Source organism: Pyrenophora tritici-repentis, chromosome 6, assembly GCF_003171515.1.
Source record: "Pyrenophora tritici-repentis strain M4 chromosome 6, whole genome shotgun sequence".
Taxonomy (NCBI): Eukaryota; Fungi; Ascomycota; class Dothideomycetes; order Pleosporales; family Pleosporaceae; genus Pyrenophora; species Pyrenophora tritici-repentis.
The window spans coordinates 2,506,119-2,527,495 of record NC_089395.1 but is presented as its reverse complement, the minus strand read 5'-3'; the positions used below and the strand labels follow the sequence as shown (position 1 = coordinate 2,527,495).

Here is a 21,377-nt window from a genome sequence, read left to right as displayed (position 1 = left end):
GCACGCGCCTTCCCCCTTTACACAATTATCTATACGCCTTACCACGTCTAACATTTCTATCGCCCCCCTTTCTGAACTTTGGCATAAAAGATATAATAACATATACCTTGCTATCCCTAGTATAAACATCTTATCGACCGGTACCACACACTAATCAGGGAAACAAGTATATCCGTGTTGGGTCAAACGCTATTCAATTGCCAAAAACATTGAAATCTATACCAAAGGGTTACAACAACCAAATTTCGACAGACTTTTTAATAAACACTGGAAGAACGGTAGACCTCCTAAGCTTCCCTATACTAACCATTTGCTCGTAGAGGGAAAATTAGTCTATTACTATTAATACCATTCATCCCACTCATCGGTTGTAAAAGCGCGCTCGTAGAACATGCGTGCAAGGCCCACCGTCGCAATGCATAACCAAAACCACCAACTGCGTCACTGTGATTAACCTTGCGTTTCCGAAACTCCCCTCCCCTCATTCATCTCCTCCTATCGATGCAGCGCCCAAGCATGCAGTGCCTCGGCCTTTGTTGCTTTCTGCTGCGCCTGTTGTGCCGGTGTTGCTACCGTCCGGTCTTCGACGGCTGCCTTTGACTTCCTAGAAGGAAGTAACGATTTGAGGAGCGCTTTTGTGGAAGCTATTGTTGATGTTGACCTCATTGACATTGCGTCTTTATCGGATATGGTGCTCGTTGACGGTTGATTTGATGACGGCATGGTGGATATTGTGTGATAACAGGAGCGGACCTGTCGTATAGTAACGAGAAGATTCTGAGGAAGGATTCCGATGGATTGAGATGCGTTATGTATCAACGCAGGAGGTTGGGACGACTTTTGTTGAGGATAATGTGTATGGTTTACTTTATTGGCTTGGGGATGATCGGAGCTATGGTCAGGCACGCGCGCGTTCTTATACTCACATACGAGACACAGCCAAAGCAATCATGAGTCCCCCCGTAGAGTCATCATAGCGACAGCGCATATGCAATCGCTTGCGCCACAAACATGTTCTCGGTGTTTGATTGCACGAACAGCCTCGTCAACTTGCTGAGGCAGTAATGCCGACAACTTTGAGTCACAACCAACGCAAGTGGCGGATATACACATGCATATCGAAAGGGCGTAGCAGTTGTTCTTGCCTAAAAGACGAGCCGGGGTAGTGGGGAGGTATAGAAAAGGGCTGAGTTGCACGCGGGTCCATTGGTGAATGACTAACATCAATTCCCCACTAGGACGGAAAGAGTATAGCGACTAACAAACCGGGAATTTAGCCGAAGCTAGGTGCTTTGTAAAGCATCGACTTCCTGACATTTCTCCATCTGCTTTTACTTTGGAGTCATCATATCGCTGCGCACAGATGGTGTTGAGCTCGTATTAGATGGGCTATGCTAGATGCCCACGGCTGATGATAGCCGCGTTACCTTTCTCGACAACAAACATATCGCTTCACAGCCACAATGAAGAGTCATCCTCGCAGATCCAATACAGGTAGTCATGGTTTGATTATCTGGCCTATGTACTTATCACCAATGACACTCTGTTCTCTATGCGGTGAAAGGAACCTTGGTAGAGCCTTGCTCCTTGAAAGTCGAGCCAATCTCACCCCACTTGATGGAGCTGAAAGTAACGGTAGGCCTCGGCTCAACCTTGATAATCTCAGCAGGGAAGCCTTCAGTCGCACTGCAAGGACCAGCCGCTCCGCTGTCGAGCCAGTTCATTCCACCGGTCTTGTCCCACCAGATGCTCAAAGCAAGAACCATACCACGAGACAAAGCATCACCCATACCCTTGTGGCCGCCGAGCTTGTTGTACATGGTTGCGCCTTGAGCGGTGCAGAAGGCCTGGTCCATGGTGAGGTTCATCATAGCATTCTCGATGACCTTGCCGTTTTGGACGTATTTGCGGACAATAGCCTGGAGAACACCATTCTTGGCCGGGAACTGGGTAACGACGGTGAAAGGCTTCGTGGTGTCGACCTTCTTGCTAGGGCCATAGTAGTCTGGGGACTTGCGCTGGTTGTATGGGTTGTCTCCGCATCCGTTCTTGTCACAGAGGCCGGAGGCGCCGCACTCGTCGCCTGTGCAGCCGAAAATGCTGTTCTTGCTGCATGTGTGGGGTGCGATTTGGGTAGCAGCCTTGTTGGCCTCCCAGATGTCCATCTCGTTACAGCAGACACCTTGGCCCTTGACGTTTCCCTGCATATGGTTAGCCGAAGTTCGAAATTGTCATCGAGCGTAACCGTACTTCACCGTTGATCCAGGGGGTGACGAAGCACTGAGCATCACAGTAACCGGTGCCGTAGGTGGCACCTCCTGGATTGAGCTTCGACCGTCCACCATTTGCCGCCATCTCGCTGAGGTACAAGGCACCGTTCATACCGCATGGGAGCTTTGACGTGTCGACATCGAAAGTGAATTCGTTGCCAGTCAACTTCAGCATCTCGTAGTTCTTCTCATCCTCGGCCAGGAGGTATACCCTAGGGGAAGCCTCGTTACCTTTGGAGTTGAGCATGTCTAGGCGGAGGCTGCTTCCCTGGGTGGTGACACCCAGGGCACTGTAGTCGGATATTCCATCCATGACGCAGTTCTTAGCACATGTCTCCTTGTCGGGGCATACTGATTTTGGAGGCGTGGAGCCGAAATCTCCACACCCAAGACTCGGGTTGTTCTTCTGGCGGATACCGTGTGACCCAGCATCGATAACGATGGCAGAGTTGACGGCTTTGCAGCCTCCAGCTTTGGTGCACTTCCACGTCTTGAGCTTGGGGTGAACCTCTGGTGTGGTTCCTAGAAGGGATTGGGCGCTGGCGAGACCCACAAGGGCTGCCGTGAGGAAAGTGTACCGAGGCATAGAGAATACTTTGAAGAAGTGTAGTCTTGGACGAGATGGAAGTCGTTGCACTGCACTCTCAATGTTGTAGATTGCGACGGTATTTATACCAAAGTACTTCTTCTCTGAGGTACTTTTCGGGCTGTCCCATCTCCGGTTGCAGTAGCCTCGTGCCCACCCCAATATAACCGCGGCGATAACCTTTGAGCCACCAGATTCGAGAGCCGCAAGTAGTTTGGGAAACATCGTTCAGTGGATCTCTATGGGGCTGTAGGATAGATGTGATTGGCTATGGGAAGAACTTCGGCATTACTAGGTGGTTTTAAGGCGCCCGTTGTTTCGAGCACTCGCCTTACCATCTCTTACAGCGCATCTCGGCCCGGGAGAAGAACGTATGGAACATTCTTCAATATGACATTGTGCATTGCCATTCGACGGATTAGATTGCGGTTTGATTGCGGGGCCCCGCAACGTTTATCCGGAATCATTGCCCCAATCAATGTGCAAGATTTCGGTAAGGAATGTTAAAGTAAGGTCCGGGAACATGCCAATCACTACTCGGCTGTAACAAGCTTACACCATGCTTTTGATATCCAAGAAAAATATTGAATAATGTAGAATTGAGGTATATGAGATTTTGCGATGTGTACGAGAGAATTTAAGAGTAGATTATCTTCAGGCACCGGCAGAACATCAAGCGCATGCGCCAACACTGTCCGGCATTTCTCAACCTTGGAGTCCACGCGTTTGGAGGCGTTTAGGAAGGCGATAAGACTTACACCTGGACCTGTCACCAAATTTGAGGACAGATTCTATGCCCACCTAGACACGATCTACAGCGCGTCCGTATTTTGATCATGAGTTCACATGAGGACGTCGTGATTGGTCGCACAAGTCGTTGTCGCCCGGGTGGCTGGTTGTCCTTTCCGAAGGACTACTTCATACTCAGTGCTTTAGAAAATTTCAGGCACGTTGTTGATTGTGTGAGTGGTATACCGAATGAGTCAGTCCATAATTGCCCCGCCTGCCAAATAACGCTTCACCGCTGATCTGCGCTTCCAAGACGGCGCTGGCATCACCACGAGCAATCCGTATCCTCTTATGTGCAAAGCTCGTATGTTTTGAAACGCTGTGCAAAAGTCCAAACTGCCTCAGAAATTCACTGCCGTCATACGAAAATCTTATTCCGAGTTGTTGGGGAGCGCTAAGTCAAACTTCAGGGTCTCGCGTGAAAACGTATTCGAGACCATCCGGCGTGGCGTGCCGACACAACGGCATGACACGCATATCTGTCGACAGTCTTCGCCAACTCTATTGCTATGGCCAGCGGCGGCTGATCCACGAGGCATGGAGCCTCGCTTGTCAAGCATCTGGATCTTCCTATTCTGACCTCAGATTTAGGTAACCAGAATTGATCTCCTGTCAGGATAAAGCAATTGCGCGAATCCGGGGTCGCCGTAACTGAGTCGAAGGTGGGCATGTTTTCGCCTCACGAGTCGTATGGGAGGGTGCCTGAACCCGCAAAACACACTCCGCGGTGAGGACTCATCTTTGCCCTCATCAAGGCCGCGGACACATGACTCCAGCTTCTGCAGCGCCATGCCGGTTGCAGCGTCTCGGATGCTTATTCCGACGTACGCCTCGAAGAAAGACGACTCAGAGCTGAAAGTGCATGTTTTAGCTTATACATCCAGACGAATGAGATGTCGCGAAGTTGGTCGTGTGGTACAATATGTACATCCGCTCGAAGTCCAGCCACAGTATATCAGTAATTTGCGTAGGTCGAACAGCCCAGGCTTGGGTTGTGGCTTATTTTTTGTTTTCGCATGTGTAGTCGGGTTGTAAGAGCTGGGACTTCCTAGAAGTTCATTGTTTGTTATATCTATTTATGAGAACCCACCGTTCTTTTACAAGCCTTCCAAGCCAAAAAGAAGTAACTGCAGTAGCGGCATGGTGGAGTACATGGTGGACACCATCCGGCCAGGAATCCCTTCCATGGACGGCGACCATTTTTAAATGACGCAAGATTATTTGATTGATTGTAACCCGTCTTGATAATAATTATCAAGAGAGGCCAAGTCTATGCGCAAGGGAGAAGGACTCAGGGACAGGCAGAGTGGGGACGATCACGATCTGAGAGGGCGACATGATCCCCATGCAGCTGCGCGGTCATGTCCTTTCGTAAATCTTTTCTAGCGGTGGCTTCTTTTAGACAATCCCCCGCCACAAGAGATTTGGAATGTGGGGCTGGCAAGGTGTGGTGAAACTCCCAAGGGACTGTTCCGCCGTAGTAGAGCCGAATATCGATGTCACGGTGTCGAGACGAGCTCCGCTTGAGTAATTCCGATCAGGGCATGCTTGGCCATGCCCCTGTCACCGGTGCCGCATTACCTGAACTAGATCGCCACCCGGATACGAGCCATGGCGTCACGGTTGTCAAAGGAGACGATACGAGTTCTTATCGTGACGGCATCGCACGAAAGCCGGGCGTCTGGCAAGCGGCAAGTTTGTTGATTAGCAGAGAGGTTTCAAGGTACTAAGTTTTTGTCTGTCATGTTAGGTACCTCGGATGAGTTCCCTCGCCGGCATACTGGCAAACTAGTCCCTGAGCTATGCACGGCTGGAGGTTTTGTCGCAAACCCAGGCACAACCGGACAGGCGAAGAGCGGGCGTGTTATGCAGGAGTCGAAGCTGGCTCCATCAGCCTGCAGCGAATGGGATTTCTTACCCCCGGGCAGATCATAGATGGCTACTACCGGGGAAGTGGATAAACGGTGCGAATAGAGACGCTCGGAACGGTACGGGGGCGTTCAGTAGGATAGAGTTTGTTCTCCTGAAGTTTGTTTTGCTGCTGCGGAGGATACACAGGGCATGGAGACCTTGGACGGGATACAGGTCGTCGAGCCGCAGGGCATATAGCCGCTAGTTCTCTTGCAAGTGTCCGGGCCGGTGACGAAAACCAGGCAGTCTAGTTTGTGCCGTGAGCTGTCAGGCCAGGGCACGGGGATGAAACGAGCAGTTCGGGAAATGAGCCGCGCAAGACACGGCACTTGGAGCACGTGTATATGTCAGAAAAAGGTTCAGCATTCAGGGCGGGACAGGAGATTTTACAACTAGTCTTTGTCGCCTTGTCCCCCTTTCGCCCAGCCGAGTAAGAAGGATGCGCCATGCTCGAGCCGCTTGCATAATCCCGAACCTAATTGGCTGCACTAGCCGCATACGGGTCAAGCGCCCGCTGTGCCCCTCATCTTCGGGACCACGGCCGACACAAAAACACCACAACGCTTGTCTAGCCCAGGTCCTAGCTGCCCACTGCTTACGACTCGGATTCCTTTGTCCACAATTTGCAACCACTGAAGAGGAGGCAATGGCTGTGCGAATCCACACGCAATGTGGCACGGACAGGCCCAAGGCAAGTTGCCGATCTTCCACCAGAAGCCTGGCCCTCACTTGCCCCACGACCACCCTAGCCCGAACAGCTGACTGTCTCGACTACCGTCGCAAGGATACCCAGAGCAATTGCACATCGGTTTTCCTGCTCACAATATTCTAGCGTTCAATTCATGCTAGCAACATCCACACGGCTCGGAGAAAGTGTTGAGACGTTTGTGAGGCACCACCTGGGCAAGATCGCCCCAGACGGCATGATGAAATCGTAGACATGTACAACATGCCGCTAAATTTTTCTTGATTCATCGTCCTTCCCACTTGATCTGTTTCTTTTACATCACCTTCATCTTCCTCCCTCGGCCAAACTCCCTATACGCCGATGTTCAACATGGAGGACCGAAGTGGCCAAGTCCTAGGCATAGCTCTCACTTTCTTAGTCCTAGCATGGGTCACTGTTGGACTCCGCTGCTATGTGCGGTAAGGCCTGCCCGCTCCAACGTCCACTGTACCGTAGAGGCCGTCGTACTAACTTGACCCTTAGAACCTTCATGGTGAAGGGTTTCGGCATCGATGACTACACAATGCTCCTGACGTTATGTTTCTTCACATCATATCTCGTCTGCCAAATCGGCGGTGCCCTACATGGGACCGGTATACGCCGTGAGAAACTAACGGATGCCAACGCCCAAATAGCACTTCACTTCTGGTTCTTCTGTGAGATCTTCTACACACTATCGACGTGTATGCTCAAGATTTCCGTCGGCTTCTTCTTGCTGCGCATTACCATTGTCCGGTTACACCTCTGGATCATCCGCTTTATCATGGTCGTCTCAGCAATCGTCGGAGTCGCGTACACTTCAGTCGTCATCTTCCAGTGCAAACCCATCTCATATTGGTGGGATCTCGACACGAACCACACCGGCACCTGTCTTTCGTCAACACTGGTAATGAACTTTACCTTTGTAGTATCAGGGCTGAACTCGTTTGCCGACTGGGTGTTTGCAGTGCTCCCTGTTCTCATTGTCAAGGATCTTCAAATGAAGAAGCGCATGAAGTTCGTTGTGGCAGGCGTAATTGCTCTCGCAGCAATGTAAGTAACAGTGCCCTTTTACACATTCCTCTTCGTAGCAGTGTCGCTAACCTTTTCAACAGTGGCTGTACAGCTACCATCGCTCGCCTTCCCTACACAAGAACCCTCAAGGGTTACAAAGGAGACTTCCTCTACCGAACCACAGACTTCGCCATCTGGAGCACAGTAGAAGTAGGACTAGGAATAACAGCCGGCTCCATCGCAACCCTACGACCACTCCTGAAACAAGCTTTCGAAATCACACGTTCGGCTTCCGCCATGCCCTGGAGCAAACCCTCCCTCTCCTCCGGCCACATGGAATCCGGAAAAGAGCTCAGCAACCTCAAGCACTCAATTCAGAAATCAACCACCATCACAACATCGCGGGCGCGAAGAGAAAGCGCGGGATCAGACGAGGAAATTTTCCTAGGCTCAAGCATGCCATCCGAGTCATGGCAGCACCAGCAGAAACTGCCCACTTACATAACAACAACCACCGTCGACGACAACCGCGTCGCCCGCTCGCAATCACAAAAAGGCCACCCGCACAGGCCCAACGTGGAGCGTAAAGGAAGTCCCAGTGGCGCCAGCTCGTCAACAATCGACAGCAAGGAATCGGCGAATATACCCAGAGCTTATGTCCATGGACGGTTCTGATTACGAGGCCGGATCTTCGTGTAGCTCGTATTATTTATTTATTCTTAATGCAAAAGGCTCGAATGTAGCTAGTCCATTAACGTGTGCCGACATTAGCGCAAGCCTCACTCCCCACAACTTTCTTTCCTATTTCTCTGGTATGGATCGTCCTGCCTTGTCCTCTTTCGTCCTCAAACTAACCACGCCGACATCCGTATATGCACTTGTCGTTCGTTTCCACAATTTCCACAACTTACACTACACTAGTTCATGCTTCTCTGACCTCGATCGACCTGCCTTGTCCTTTTTTGTCCTCAAACTAGCCATTCTGCCGTCATGTCATCCGTAAATGACCTGCGTGAAGTCCATTCAACTCCCACTAAACCGCCGCGTCCTCGCTCTCCCCTCCATCTTCTTCTTCAACCTCTTCTTCTCCCACCTTATCACCCTCCTCTCCCGCCTTTGCATCCCCTTCACCCAACACACCCTCCAACTCCTCCATGCGCTCAGCATACGCATTCACGCGAGCCGTCAGCTGATTCGCAGCCTGCATGAGTGCCAAAGCCACTTGAATCAGATCGTGTACCTCGTTCTTCTTTGGGGCCGCCTTATCGAGCGAATCGGCTGCTTTGTTCAACTCGGTGTAGAGGCGCTGGATGACGTCGACTTGGGGGCTGACTTCGCCGGTTAGCAGTGTTGCGCCAGATTGGAGCGCGGTGCGCGGGCGCTTGTGGGAAGGCAGTGTGAGGAGGTAGGTTGTGAAGTTGCTCATGGCTGCGGGTGCGGATGTAGATATGGATTTTGTAGTCATTCGGTGAGTAGATGTTGCTGGTTGGAGATGTGTGGGCAGGTACGTGTGAGGAGATGAAGTGGGGGTGGGTTATGTACTTTGTAGGACTGGGGTTGGGGCAGGCAGCAAACGGGCGGTTGCTCATGCGCAGGTATAGCGTGATGGTGGCACAAATGCAGAACGCGCAGGAAGCGCAAAGCAGAGCTGCAGATCACGTGGTTCAACCGATGAGACAATTTTGATAACTCTTTGGCTCTTTTCTGGTCAACCGTGTTTATCCTCATTTGGATATATAGTAGCATTCATATATGTTACAGCATGTCATAGTGAATCCTACCTAACATCGTTATTCCTTTCCCCCAAAAACGCCAATCCCAGTGCCAAATGCCATGCTACCAGAGTATGTCTGAAAACGCCGTCCGCAATACCTCAGTCCTCGTCTTCTGCATCTCAGGTGCAATGCCGACCAAATCCAGGATTTCAAGACACTTCCTCGCATCGTCTTTTGCGTCTCTTAGTAGAGGGTCCGCCGAGGGTGGCAGACCTGTATGGCTGGGTGACAGCGGTTCTGCTTGCTGGCATAGGATGCGTGCCATGAGAAGCTTCACCAACAAATCAGCAAAATGAACATGTAATTAGAAGAATAGATATCAAGACTCACCGCCTCCTCAAACGCGCGATGCTGGAACACCCACCACACACTAGCATCGATTTTAAGGTACTCCCAAAAGTGGAAAAAGGACTGCAAGGCCATTCTAGCTGCTTCTAGGGCGCCCTTGACGTCACAGGGTACGCCGGCCGTGGTGTTCTCGTCGGCCTGTATTGCCATGACGCAGTGCCAGAAGTTACTACGGAAAAAGAGATTCTGTCTCAGACCGCGGGGATTCAGCTCTGCCATGGTTTGTATGGCAGCGTCATCTGAGACGGTGAGTTCCACGGGGAAGCTGCTGTGAAGGGCAAAGTATTTATCGACCAGCTCTGCTTTGTGGGCAATGGATGTGGTGAGAGGTGATGCTAGAGACCGGGGTACGCAGACTGTACGAGATACGAGCTCTGCCATGTGCCACATTGAGCGGATGTATCTGCGATCTGAAAGCTCATAAGGTGGGTATAGATCAACATCCGAGGCAATATTACTTATGCTCATGGGGTTGATTACAGAGTCGGTTGCGCCGTTTGTGGCGGAGCCGTTGGGGATATAGTCGTCTAAATCGTCGCTTAGGGACTCTGGCTGGATGTCCGAGAAGACAGTCGTCGGTGGAAGCTTTAGAAGAACAGTAAGGAAGGTGTCTTGGAAGAAGATGGCTTGCCACAGCTTCCGCCTTTGTTGCTTATCGCTTCGGGAACAACGGGGGGTAATGATGTCAGGATCGCGATGTAATCCCATAGCGTAGGCTTGTCGTACTAGAACACCACCAAAAGCCCATGCGTCGGAGGCGTGATTGTCATTCATTAAGAAATAACCTATCAAGACCATAGCTTGCAATGTCCTGACTGAAGCTCGACTAAGATATGATGATATCCGCAGTGCCTGCTGAGCAGCTGAAATGTAGAATTCGGCAATTTGCGCTCGTTCTCGGTTGTCAGGCGTATGGATAAACTGCGTGCCCATGGCATATACGACGAAGTGAAGAGCTACTAGGACAGGATCGGCTGCCTGTTTCTCTTCCTGTGGCAGCGACCAGAAGCGCTCATAATCTGCATGGAAGTTCCTGCGGTGGACCATGGGATAAACTGGGTCGACGGCATCGAAGTATTTGGCAACGAGTATGTCTGCTTGTTCTTTGGCTGGCAATACACCAACCACCTCAGCAAGACCCCCACGACTTGTCCAGTAGTTAGCAAAAGGATGTTCGGATCCAAGACCAAAAAAGGGCGCCGGGGTATGGTTTGAGTAGGGAATATTAGACAGCAAGAACGGTGAGGAGCCTGATGATGATAATGACACACTCCGATACTGTGTTCTAACAGGTGTTGGCGGTACCTGAACCTAACGAGTGGGTCAGCAAAATGCTGGGATGCCGGTCCGAGTTACGATGCATCGGTCGCAAAAACGTGTTCGGCGCCGATAGAGTGGGCGAACACGGGTTCACCGGTAAGCCTCATGATAGGCACGACGGAAATAAGAAATTGTATTACCTGGATCTTGCCTTGTGGCTGCGGGTCACTGCCAAGCTGTAGTGAAGGTTTTGCGCTCGTCTTTCTGGATCGTCCCGTACTTCGCGCCGCGCCAACTCTGTACAAGTGCTTAGTAGTCGCTACCCCAATGACGCGACCAACACTTACTTGTCTGTGGACGAGGCGATTAGATTAGCGATTTCTGAATACTTGCACATGGATTGTCTTTTGATGCAAGCCAGGCAATGAGGCCGGGTACGGTCACACTGTGCGCACCTTCAGCGTAAGCTCTTGTTGTTCAACTCGAACAGCCAGTTGAAAGAGAGCATCTCTTGTATTTAACCCATTGTCCACACCCTAAGAGGTGTTACGGGCCCTAATTTTCCATGAAGAGTTGATCTGCATGTTTATTGTATGCAGCGCTTACGTTCTAATGGGTACATTACAAGCAACAACAAGCTTTGTCGGCGCCGAAAGGATGTGCACTCACTTTTGTCTTGCGTTCAACACACTCCTCACAACTCAGCGTGGGCTTATTGCGCTTTTGCTTCTTTCTGGGTGGCGCATCAGGACTTGTTGAGGGCTGCGTCCTCTCGTCCTCAGCCTTCATGCTGCAGCACGGGCGACAATCGTATCCGCGTGAGCTTGATCCGAGTGTTATTTCCCTGTGACGCGATAGGAAGCAAGCGGGCGGCCTGGCATGTGACGCGAGGCTGTCGTGCAAAGGGACGGGAATAAAGTGAGGTCGATGTTTGTTTCCAGAGCCCGACAAAGGACAACAGATTGCGCGGGGAGCTGGGGAGGCACCTTAGCCACTGCTTGGCATTCACAGGAAACTGGGCCTAGAACAAGTACCTTCACTGGTTACGTCAGCTTGTCAGTTGCACGTTAATTTAGGCTGTAGAGATGAATGCCTCCAGGTCAACTTGAGCTAGTGTTGACTAGCAAAAGGCAGCGTATGATGACGTTGGCTGCTGCGCGTCCTGATTCGCCTATCTCCGAGGCGGCACAGCGTCAACACTTGTCGTACGCGTCCATGACAACGTTATGACAGGTAGAAAGGCTATTCACGATCCATCTGCATGGTATCTTCTCCAACGTAGATTGAAAATCTCTAATAGTCGTTGCACCAGCCTTGCGCACCAACGATGCTGACGTCTATTAATAGGTTACCGTGGTTCCGCATGGTAATCGCGACATAAGGTTTCAGCCTCGTACCTACTTCATACTTCACCACCACCTACTAACTCAAATACACTACATCATGCACTACTTCCTTCTTCAACAGCCTGCGCAAGGCAATCGTGTTAACGAAAGAAACAAGGCAGGTGCGGTCGACATAGGCAATACTTGTAAGGCGATTCGATGGAGACTACTAAGAGGCAAGTTCAACGATGCCTGTAGGTATAGCAACGGGAAGCACCGAAAGACTTGGCACGCTAGCGGAGGCCGGTTAGCTTGCCGGCAAACCCCCGGGAAAACAGGGAGAAGACAGGGAGAGGTGAAGGAAGAAAGCCCCAACAAAACGGAAGGAACATGGTGTATGTCACATTCAGATACTCCTAGTAGAGCGATTCCATGGTAAATGTTACCCAACCACGTATGATACCATAGATTGAGAGGAGAGCATATGAACCCAAACCAAGGCCGTAAAGCTACCTATTTCCCACCACTACACCCAGTAACTCTCATCCAGAGGAGTACCAGATTCGCAGATCCCACAGACAATGATCATATCCCAATAACCTACCTACACAGCCCAAGTCACTGTTGCTCGTTTTTCTTTTTCGTTTCCTCATCTCCAAGGGTTCTGTCCAACCCCCCACACTGCACCGCCGTCGCCCCCAAGCCTGGAGGAACGGCTGAGACGTAACCGCAGAATCTGACTCAAGTATACTGTCTCATAGCATCGCGATACCCTTTTCCGCCGCGCATGTCGTCTTCGAAAGCTTCGGCAACGTCAAGCACACGCTTCACATACTCCATGCTGAAGACAGACTTTTCAGCCAGGGCAATGGATTGGGAGGTCTTGACCGTGTTCTTGATCTATAGATCCGTTAGCAAATGATTCCACATGTACAGAAAGCCATGATGACACATACCTGTCGGCCATTCATATTTCTTTTACTCAATTCATCAAAGTCCGCATCGGTGAAGGGCTTGACTTCCTTCTCATCCTTGTCTTTCTCCTCCTTCTTCGTAGTCCCGCCCTTCTTGTCTGCTTCAGCCTCTGCCTCGCGGCTCATCTTTTCCACCTTGCCAACGTGGTGCTGCCAGATCTTCTTCCTTGCCTTGGCGGGGAGATTGTCATATCGAATGCCCATGTGGATTCTCGACTGGAATGCTTCATCAAAGGTTTCCACACGGTTTGTTGTTAGGAAGAGGATGCCCTGGTAGTACTCGGTTAGGCGGAGGAATACAGAGACCAGCGAGTTGCGGTGGATGTCGTGGGGCTGGCGTGCTTCGAGGAAAACGTCCGCTTCGTCTAGGAGAAGGATGGCGCCCCAGGAGTGGGTAATGTCCATTATGCGGTTGAGGTCAGTTTCTAGAGAGCGGCTGTTGGTGCCGAGCTCGCCGGCGGAAACGGCGTAAAGAGGGCATTTGAGGTACTCGGCGATAGACTCGCCGGTTAGGGTCTTGCCAACGCCCGGGGGCCCGTGGAGTACAACGTTGAGGCCTTTACCCTTGCCCTGGATGACGTCGTCGATGGTTTTGGCAGCATTGAAGCGATGGCTAGAGACGAGACCCTTGAGGTTCTGCTTGATCTGGCTGGGCAATACGAGGCTGGAGAAAGCTTCGGCATTCCACTTGATCTCATCAATACCTGAGAGTGAGAACTCGAGCCAGAGCTTCTCGGAGAAAGCAAATCCGAGGACTACTGGTGAAGCAATGAGAAGTTCTTCTTCTGTGAAGACGTGGCGCTTGGTTTCCGAAACATCCTCATCGCCGCTAAGCTGTTGCCCAGTGCCTTCGCCTTTCTCTTTATCAACGACGCTCTGTGGAACCCGGATGGGATGCTTCTTCCCCTTCTTGTCTTTCCACATGACAATGCGCATTTTGTCTTTCTCCTCATTCTTTTCTTCTTCGTCTGATTCACAGCAGCAGTCGTCATCGTCATCTTCGTCCTCCTCTTCTTCGTTCTGAGCCAGTTCGTCCTGCTTCAAATAGGACAACGGGTAGTTGGGATTGATACGACGGAAGATCGCGGGATCGACCATGACACGCCCATTGATGATGAAGCGAATGATGCTGTTTTTGTGCTTCATGTAGGCGATGCCCTTTTGTAGACGGTAATTCATGCCCTGAAGTGCGACAAACTTCATGCCCCTGGAGATGAGCTGCTTCTTGATGCCCTTTGAGGATAGTCAGCGAACAAGTTCCTCCCGTTGACAGTGTATCACACTTACCTCTGGATCTTTGTGGTACTTTAGTGGATACGCGGCAAGACTTGTAATCTTCTTGTGTCCCTTGAATGCTTGGATAAAAATTTGGTGATCCCCAAGACCAAAGGATTTGCCATCGTACTCCAGGTACTTCCCGTCTACATACCAGGACTTGACACCCGTCATCCAGCTCTCATATTCATAAGCTGTATCAACCTTGAAGCATCGCGGATCATCCTTGTTCTGGTAGGTCGGAGTGAATGCAATCGTGTTCGGCTTGAACAAGGCCCAGACCAGGTCGTACGTGATTGTGCCCGCTTTCAGCATAGGCTTCAGCGCTTTCCGTGTTGCTGTGTAATCTTCGTCGATATAGCTCAAAAGTAGCTTGCATTGCTGAATCTGATGTTTCAGTCGCTTCTGCTCCTTCGACCTTTTGGCCTTCTTGAGCCTCGTCTTCAACGTTTTCTTGGTGAAGTTCTTCAGCTCATCATAGTAGTGGAAGAGCGTATGAGGATCGATTTGAGGTATATCTTCGACCAGGCTGATGCTCTTGCAATCCTTGAACACCTCTTGCAGCGCATTCCGAAGTAGCTTCGATTTGATGTCCAGCTGGGTTTCCTGGTACTTGCCTTCCCAGTTGAGCCTCCTGCGCACAGTGAAGACGCAGTCAAATTCATCCTTCTGGACCGTGTTGCTTTCGACAAGTTTCCAGTCATGTATCTTCATGTCGAAGACTTGATCAACACGCTTGAACTCCAGGGCGTTCTTCTTCACTGGCTGTTCAAGTTTCGTCGTGGCAACAACGGCGGCAGCAGCAGCCGCGTTCACAGAGGCCTGTTTTGCCTTGAGACCTTGAAGAAGAGCGCTAAATTTGGTCACTTGAGTGTCAATGGTGTCTCCAGGAAGTGGAGGCTCAGGAGGCGAAGCTGGCAAAGCGGCTTCTTCATCGTCCGATGATTGATCTGACGATGACAAGAAACTATCGAAATTTTTCGACTTCTTGCTCTTCCGCTTCGCCTTTGATTTTGCACGCTTGCGCTTCAAATCTTCATCTTCCGATTCGGACTCAGTGTCGTCTTGGCTTGAAGATGTGTCAGAATCACTGTTTTCGCTGCTGCTATCAAGCTTCTTGTTCTTCCTCTTCTTAGCTTTGGCCCGTAATGCTTTCCGACGAGATTTCTTATCTTCGATCTGGGGTTCAGATTCAGATTCAGAGTCAGAAGAATCGTACGACGACTCATCCTCGCTAGTGTCGTACTTCTTGCTCCTCGCCTTCTTGTTCTTCGCCTTTTCTTTTTGTTTCTTCTTGGCTGCCGCTCGCTTCGCTGCCAACTTCCGCTTCTTCTTGCGCTTAGCTTTCTCATCCTCGCTACTCTCCTCCGCCTCGCTGCTACTGTCAGAGCTACTAGCCTCGGACACAGGAGTCTCCTTGACTTTGCGCTTGGACTTCTGAGATCCGCGCCTGCCCTTCTTATCGCTCTTCTTCATGACAATGACTACATCTTTCTTTGGTTCCTGAGCTACAGACGGAGAAACTGGGCTTTGATTTTCTTGGCTCTGCTGCACTGTCTCGACTTTTTGAGTCTCTACACTATCTTGCGAAGACTCCATCTTACGCTCTTGTAGCGAGATGTCGTCGGGGTCAGAGGCCACCGACGGGGTGGGAACGATGACTGGCGAAGACGTTGATGTGTCTGAAAGCTTCTTGTTTGTCTTGGAAGGTATAGAGTGAGCAGGGGACTCTGGACTATCTTGGTCGTTCATGGGCTGCAACTTGACAGGGCTCTTAGCCGTGTTGACTTTTCAAAGCTCTTTGTCAAACTGCTCAGCTGTTTGCTTGGAAGGTATAAGATAAGAAATTCCACAAATCAAACAATCCCGAAGAGAAATGAAGGACAGAGGAATGTCTGTTCTGCGCACCTTTTATCCTCACGCAGAGCCGCAAGTGAGTGCTTATCTTAGCTTCTCCGATGAGAGACTCACAAAGTGCCACTCGCTCACAGCTGCACCAACACCAGGCTCCAGCTCCTGTATCACGGTGCTGTCTGGTTACCCCGCAGTCACTAAACAGGATTCGGCAAATGGAAGACCCTGCAGCTGGATCCAACAAGGTTGAATCTGTTGGGAAGGCAACTAGGACCGTATCAACAAGAGATGTGGTGAAGTAAAGGCTGCGCATACCTGCTAGACTCGTCAGCAGAGTCTGCTGCCTAACTGGTGACCGTATAGTACGGAGAAACGTTCTCGCGATGTATTGGCTCGACCAAGCGTTATTGCATACAGTCTCAAAATTAGAATGAGTAATTCCGGGCTGACCGGTGAGAAGGTATCCAATGTAAAGATGGAGGGCGGCTCAGCCTTGTCTTACAACGCGCTCAGCCTTGCCGGTATGTGTGGATGCGCTCCCTCGCCACTTGCAGTAACTCCTTGTAAGATAGACTTGCAGCCTAGTATGAGGTATTCAGATATGATTCAACATGTGCAAACCCATCCATAGCAACTGTCCCGCTATTCTTATAATACCTCCAGAAGGATTTGGTGGCGCAGTGGCTGTCCTCGACATGATGGTGCATCCTCGATGCAGCATACGTGCCCTGTGCCTACACGTCTGACCAAGCTCGTCCCGGTCATGTTGTGCACCCATTCGTGGTGCTGAGATGCAGATGTTGTCGTTCGTGTGCCACGGTCAGTGGCCAGACGGCCTCGACTAGCGATGTCGGAAGCTTGGGATAATACGCTACTGTAGCTGCAGTGACTGGGTATATACCGTCTTAGCGACTGCAGTACAGCATTCGCCTCACTTTTCAATATCACTCGTCATGCACTGCATTGGGAACTCTAATTTACATGAAGAAAACAAGTGCGAATCGGGTTACTACACAAGCTTCCACTGATGATTGGTATATTCGAGGAAATAGCAGAGCTACGCTTCTAAACCTGACAAGGAGATTCTACCTCACGCAGTCTGTCGGCAAAAGTACCACTGTCGAACGCCCCATGGATGCATGCAACATGTACGAGACAGACCTCGTGTGTGCATGTGATACGCTGACCAGACGCCAACCGCAAGTTTCCTAAAATGTCCTGCAGCTCCTCCAAATCACGCCCCCGCATTACCAGAGGCTGGGCACGAAGTAAGTTGGACACTGTACACGCCTTGCACCGTCGGGGTGACTTTGATGCTCATGAACTTGTGTTCTTCTTACCCAAATGCATGTGTCCCAGCCCGTGCTCCTTTGCATCCTTCATCTCACTCTCAGGCCTTCCGTCGGGTAAGTCGCTAGTGGGAGGCGCGCCCGAGACGTGATATTTGACGCTCTCCACAACCTCGCCAATACGGCTCCCGGTGCCATGGTGCGACCCGGCAATCTGGTCTGGAGATCTCGAATCACTAGCTGTGGTGCTAGCATCTTTCACATGACTGGGTAGCGTGGGGTCGGAAACGACCTCTCCTGTTGCTGCCGGCCCGTTCCCTTTAGTCTCCCCGCTTGAGTGGGTATCCTTCGGCTCACTCAAGATTTCCTCGCCGTTCGGGCCGTGAGTTCGCACGTCTCTAGTATCGCTGTCTCCGCTGTCTCTCCTCCCGGGGACATTGACAACGGTTTGTTTCTTCTTGTTTTCGCTTCTCACGCTGTTTGCCCGGCTGATGTCGGATTTGTCGTTTGGCGGGCTCGACGTGCGTACGCCCAAGTCCTTGCCTTCGGAAGGCTCCACTCCCTTGGTGCCCCTCCAGTCTGCCGGTTCTACTTGTTGAACGGGCTCGCCTTCTTTTGGTTCTTTGATAACTTTGCCAGGCCGGCCTTCGTCGGCAGATAGTGCGCGCCACACTACCGCTATTCGCTCAAAGGCTTGTGTGCCTTTTCGCGACGAGCCCTTGATGCCATCCATGGCTTCCCAGGAAATCTCAAAATTGCCAGATTGATCTGCATTGCTATCTTGTTCTGGGCCGTTGCCTTCGAAGTAGGTGTTGAACCACACGTGAGCAACTGCAGTGACCATTGTGAGGTCGAAGGCAGCCTTGTTGCGCCGTTCGACATCAATGTTGATGTCATTGGTGGGTAGAACAACGCGCTTGGATGGACGGAAGACGACGTCGCCTGTGCCCATGGGGAGACTTTCCTGTGATGACTTTGCTTCAGCAGTGCCATCGACATTGGCCGGTTGTTCCAACGAGGACGTGCTTCCATTCTTGGAGCCCTCACTGTTCTTGGATGGGCCAAAGCCGTTCTTGTACATGACTTCCTGTACGGCCTGTGCCATACCGGTAGTCTTGACTTCGCCCCGAACAATCTCCCTTTCGTCTCGCGTGAAGGTGTGAAAGTTCTTGATGAGCTTGCCGTCCTCGACGAAGCCTTCTATTTGTATTTTGACGCCGTCACGGAGTCCCCAGCAGTGGACTTCAAGTACTTCAACCTGCCTCTCCACGTATGTCTTGCCGTGTTTCGCCCAGCGATCCACGTAGCCTATCCACCGCAGCTGGCTGGGAATGCTGACGCCTTTGCCCATGTTCGGGCGCATGCGCCGCTCGGTGAAGCGGTCGAGAGCGTCGTTTACTGGCCATCCCTCCTCACTAATCAGGTAGCTGCAACTGGCAGTACCAGACCGCCCCTTCCCGGCTTTGCAGTGCACCACCGCCACTCTGCCGGGTTTCTCGTGCAGCCAGTTGCGCATACTGGCCATGATATTGGGTATGAGGGCGAAGGGAGGCGGGTGGTGGTCAGGGAAGGGGTAGTGGTAGACACGGTTGTGCACCTCCGAGTCTGGGTAGCCCGTTCCCTCTGCGCGAAACTCCCATATGGCCCAGTCGTCGCCATGTTTGGAGTCGAGGAACTTGACGAGCGCATCCAGTGGATTGCGGTAGGCGCGCTGTGGGTATGTGCCGCTTGGGCCTGACGTGGCGATGACTAGGCAGCATCAGCACGCGAAAAAGCGATATGAAGACAGGCCGTATGTACTGTTGTCTGTCACATAGCACAGGTCGAGTCCTGCCTCAGCGTGCCTGGCGCGAGGGCCCGCTACTAGTTGGCGCAAGAGCGACGCCTACAACCGTCAGTTCGAAACTCCCAAGTCGCGCATTTATTTGCCCACCATTTATTCCGGCGACCGTCTGCTGTGTTTGTGAGGTTTGGAGTGTTGTAGGTACATAGCCATGTTCGGAGCGCAAGGGACTCGTTCCAGGTGCCAGTCGGCAGGCGCGGTGGGTACGTCACACCTATGCTAAGCTTTTGTGCTCAGACCTGCCGTCTTCTTCCAGCCACAGCCACAGAACAACCACAGAACAACCACCATCAATCCTGCCAGCTAGTCCATGCACGCAAGCTACTCTTGTTCGGTGCCATGAACAACACATGACGCATCAAGCACATTGCTTTCGACGATGATCATATGCCACTCTTTTCTTTTCTTCTCTTCTCTTCAACCTGGCTCAGAAGACATTAATGTGCGTGTTATTGCCGCACTACGTATGCAGCCGCGCCACTTTCAGAAGGAGCACGCAGGTAAGCCCGTATGGCGGGTGTGACATCGGCCCAAGAAACATAGTATCTTCATCTTCATCAATGGTGATTAGTCTATCGATACAAACTCAACAAGCTGTGGAAATAGGGTTAATCAAAATTTTGTGAGTGAGATTGGTTGTGCTGGACACAAGAATCAGCCAGAATTGGGGTAGTAAACATCTGATCAACACTTTTTTAACCGCAAGAAGGGACTAACGGCTAGAGTAAATACACCATTACACACGAAAACCGCTTAGAGTGTACGATGGAGTATCGTTGACCCATGGCAACAGACTGACAGATTCAATTGATCAGCGACAAAGCAAATAATAGCGCTGACTGGTTCGAGCATCTGACATCCATGATCCACCGTGCTCATGTGTTGAGAAGACTACGGTACTAGTGTATCCTGGGGAAGAAACTCGTCGACATATATAAGGAATAGGATCCGACTTGCTAAACCATCATCAGCCATCAACCTAACAACCACAGTCGCTACTTCTCTCCATTTCAACCACACTCGTTACTTCTTCATCCCAACCACACTCGTTACTTCCACAGTCTCAATCATGCTTTCCAAGGTCACCATCGCATCCGCCCTCGTGGCCGCCACGTCTGCCCTCCCCAACGCTATAGCCCCCGGCTACTACTCTGCTTACCAGCAACTCGCCTGTTTCGACAGCCTCACCGGGCCGCCTGTCGCCCTCACTCAAATCGGTCAATACCTTGATCTCTACTTCCAGGGTATTTACCTGGTCCCCACCTTCAACCTTCCCATCCAGCCGGGTGTCAAGCCCAACACCCCCAGCAACATGGCGGGATTCAACCTGATCAACCTCGCCACCCTTAATGGCCCCCCTACCATCTCAACAGAGAAGGCCGACAGCAACGTCGACTTCTTCGACCTAGAGTCCTTCTACTACGGCTGCGTTATCCCCACCCAGGAGACTGTCGCCAGTCTTCCCGTTAGCTGCGACATTACCGTCACTGGTTTCTCTGATACCGCAGGTACCATGAAGACGTGCGAGCAGAGCTTTGAGTACAGGGTCGATGGTGTACCTTCCGCTGTAATTGGTGGCACGCCAATTGGTGAGAAGCCTGTTACGGTCAGCAAGGAGATGATGAAGGCGACTTTGGGTGCCAAGTTCAAGGGCCTGAAGAAGGTCATGTTCTCGGTCCAGGGTAAGTCGCCTGTGTCGGGTGTGCTTACCGCCGCCTTGTTGGACTCTATCTCGTACACCTCTTACACCAAGTATGCGGACAACCAGGTTCTTTCCGTCGCCCAGGCCATGTAAACGAGAGTGGATTAGAAAAAGGTGGATGGGGCAAGTGCGTGGGGGTTGTTAATGGTGAGGGGTGACGGTGATTGAGTGGTGTATGTGCTTGTGGGGTTTAATATGTCTTTTACTCTTTTGTAATTATCCATTCCTATTCTATAGGCGATGACCGTCGGAACCATAATACCAATCATGTTACATTTTGGACAACTGGCGGCAGGTACGAAGTCTTGAGTGATTACCTGTTATCTACGTCGAAGTGATGTGCCCAGGCTGATTTGAGCCCATGACTGGCTCTGATAAGTTTTATCTTTCTTACAAGCTTCGCCCCTCTTTTCGTTCCCCTCCTGAGGACGCGTATCCTGCGACCGGCACTTACCG

The 21,377-nt window shown here is 51.3% G+C and overlaps 8 protein-coding genes across 8 annotated transcripts; 2 read left to right on the top strand and 6 right to left on the bottom strand.

Annotated features, from left to right (window-relative positions):
- Positions 1 to 1,550: 1,550 nt before the first annotated feature.
- On the bottom strand, positions 1,551 to 2,165 carry PtrM4_121860 (uncharacterized protein; the record flags this gene model as incomplete). Its single annotated transcript, XM_066108491.1, has 1 exon — positions 1,551 to 2,165. The coding sequence occupies one exon, from the start codon at positions 2,163 to 2,165 to the stop codon at positions 1,551 to 1,553; it is 615 nt and encodes a 204-aa protein (XP_065961676.1).
- Positions 2,166 to 2,211: 46 nt separating this feature from the next.
- Positions 2,212 to 3,081, bottom strand: PtrM4_121850 (uncharacterized protein; the record flags this gene model as incomplete). The annotated part of the gene is made up of 1 exon (XM_001935441.2): positions 2,212 to 3,081. One exon carries the CDS (start codon positions 3,079 to 3,081, stop codon positions 2,212 to 2,214), a length of 870 nt encoding a protein of 289 aa, XP_001935476.2.
- A 3,532-nt stretch (positions 3,082 to 6,613) lies between these two features.
- Positions 6,614 to 7,951, top strand: PtrM4_121840 (zf-C4H2 domain containing protein; the record flags this gene model as incomplete). The annotated part of the gene is made up of 3 exons (XM_001935440.1): positions 6,614 to 6,702; positions 6,767 to 7,315; positions 7,378 to 7,951. 3 exons carry the CDS (start codon positions 6,614 to 6,616, stop codon positions 7,949 to 7,951), a joined length of 1,212 nt encoding a protein of 403 aa, XP_001935475.1.
- A 358-nt stretch (positions 7,952 to 8,309) lies between these two features.
- Positions 8,310 to 8,702, bottom strand: PtrM4_121830 (uncharacterized protein; the record flags this gene model as incomplete). Its single annotated transcript, XM_066108490.1, has 2 exons — positions 8,310 to 8,335; positions 8,417 to 8,702. 2 exons carry the CDS (start codon positions 8,700 to 8,702, stop codon positions 8,310 to 8,312), a joined length of 312 nt encoding a protein of 103 aa, XP_065961675.1.
- A 410-nt stretch (positions 8,703 to 9,112) lies between these two features.
- On the bottom strand, positions 9,113 to 11,448 carry PtrM4_121820 (Zn(II)2Cys6 transcription factor; the record flags this gene model as incomplete). The annotated part of the gene is made up of 6 exons (XM_066108489.1): positions 9,113 to 9,322; positions 9,382 to 10,710; positions 10,860 to 10,956; positions 11,007 to 11,047; positions 11,115 to 11,195; positions 11,329 to 11,448. 6 exons carry the CDS (start codon positions 11,446 to 11,448, stop codon positions 9,113 to 9,115), a joined length of 1,878 nt encoding a protein of 625 aa, XP_065961674.1.
- A 1,277-nt stretch (positions 11,449 to 12,725) lies between these two features.
- PtrM4_121810 (SpoVK, ATPase AAA+ class) lies at positions 12,726 to 14,947 on the bottom strand (the record flags this gene model as incomplete). Its single annotated transcript, XM_001935438.2, has 3 exons — positions 12,726 to 12,884; positions 12,941 to 14,191; positions 14,246 to 14,947. 3 exons carry the CDS (start codon positions 14,945 to 14,947, stop codon positions 12,726 to 12,728), a joined length of 2,112 nt encoding a protein of 703 aa, XP_001935473.2.
- Positions 14,948 to 17,404: 2,457 nt separating this feature from the next.
- Positions 17,405 to 19,312, bottom strand: PtrM4_121800 (CDC14, protein-tyrosine phosphatase; the record flags this gene model as incomplete). The annotated part of the gene is made up of 3 exons (XM_066108488.1): positions 17,405 to 19,125; positions 19,177 to 19,261; positions 19,310 to 19,312. 3 exons carry the CDS (start codon positions 19,310 to 19,312, stop codon positions 17,405 to 17,407), a joined length of 1,809 nt encoding a protein of 602 aa, XP_065961673.1.
- Positions 19,313 to 20,288: 976 nt separating this feature from the next.
- On the top strand, positions 20,289 to 21,014 carry PtrM4_121790 (Herpes-BLLF1 multi-domain protein; the record flags this gene model as incomplete). Its single annotated transcript, XM_001935436.1, has 1 exon — positions 20,289 to 21,014. The coding sequence occupies one exon, from the start codon at positions 20,289 to 20,291 to the stop codon at positions 21,012 to 21,014; it is 726 nt and encodes a 241-aa protein (XP_001935471.1).
- Positions 21,015 to 21,377: the final 363 nt, after the last annotated feature.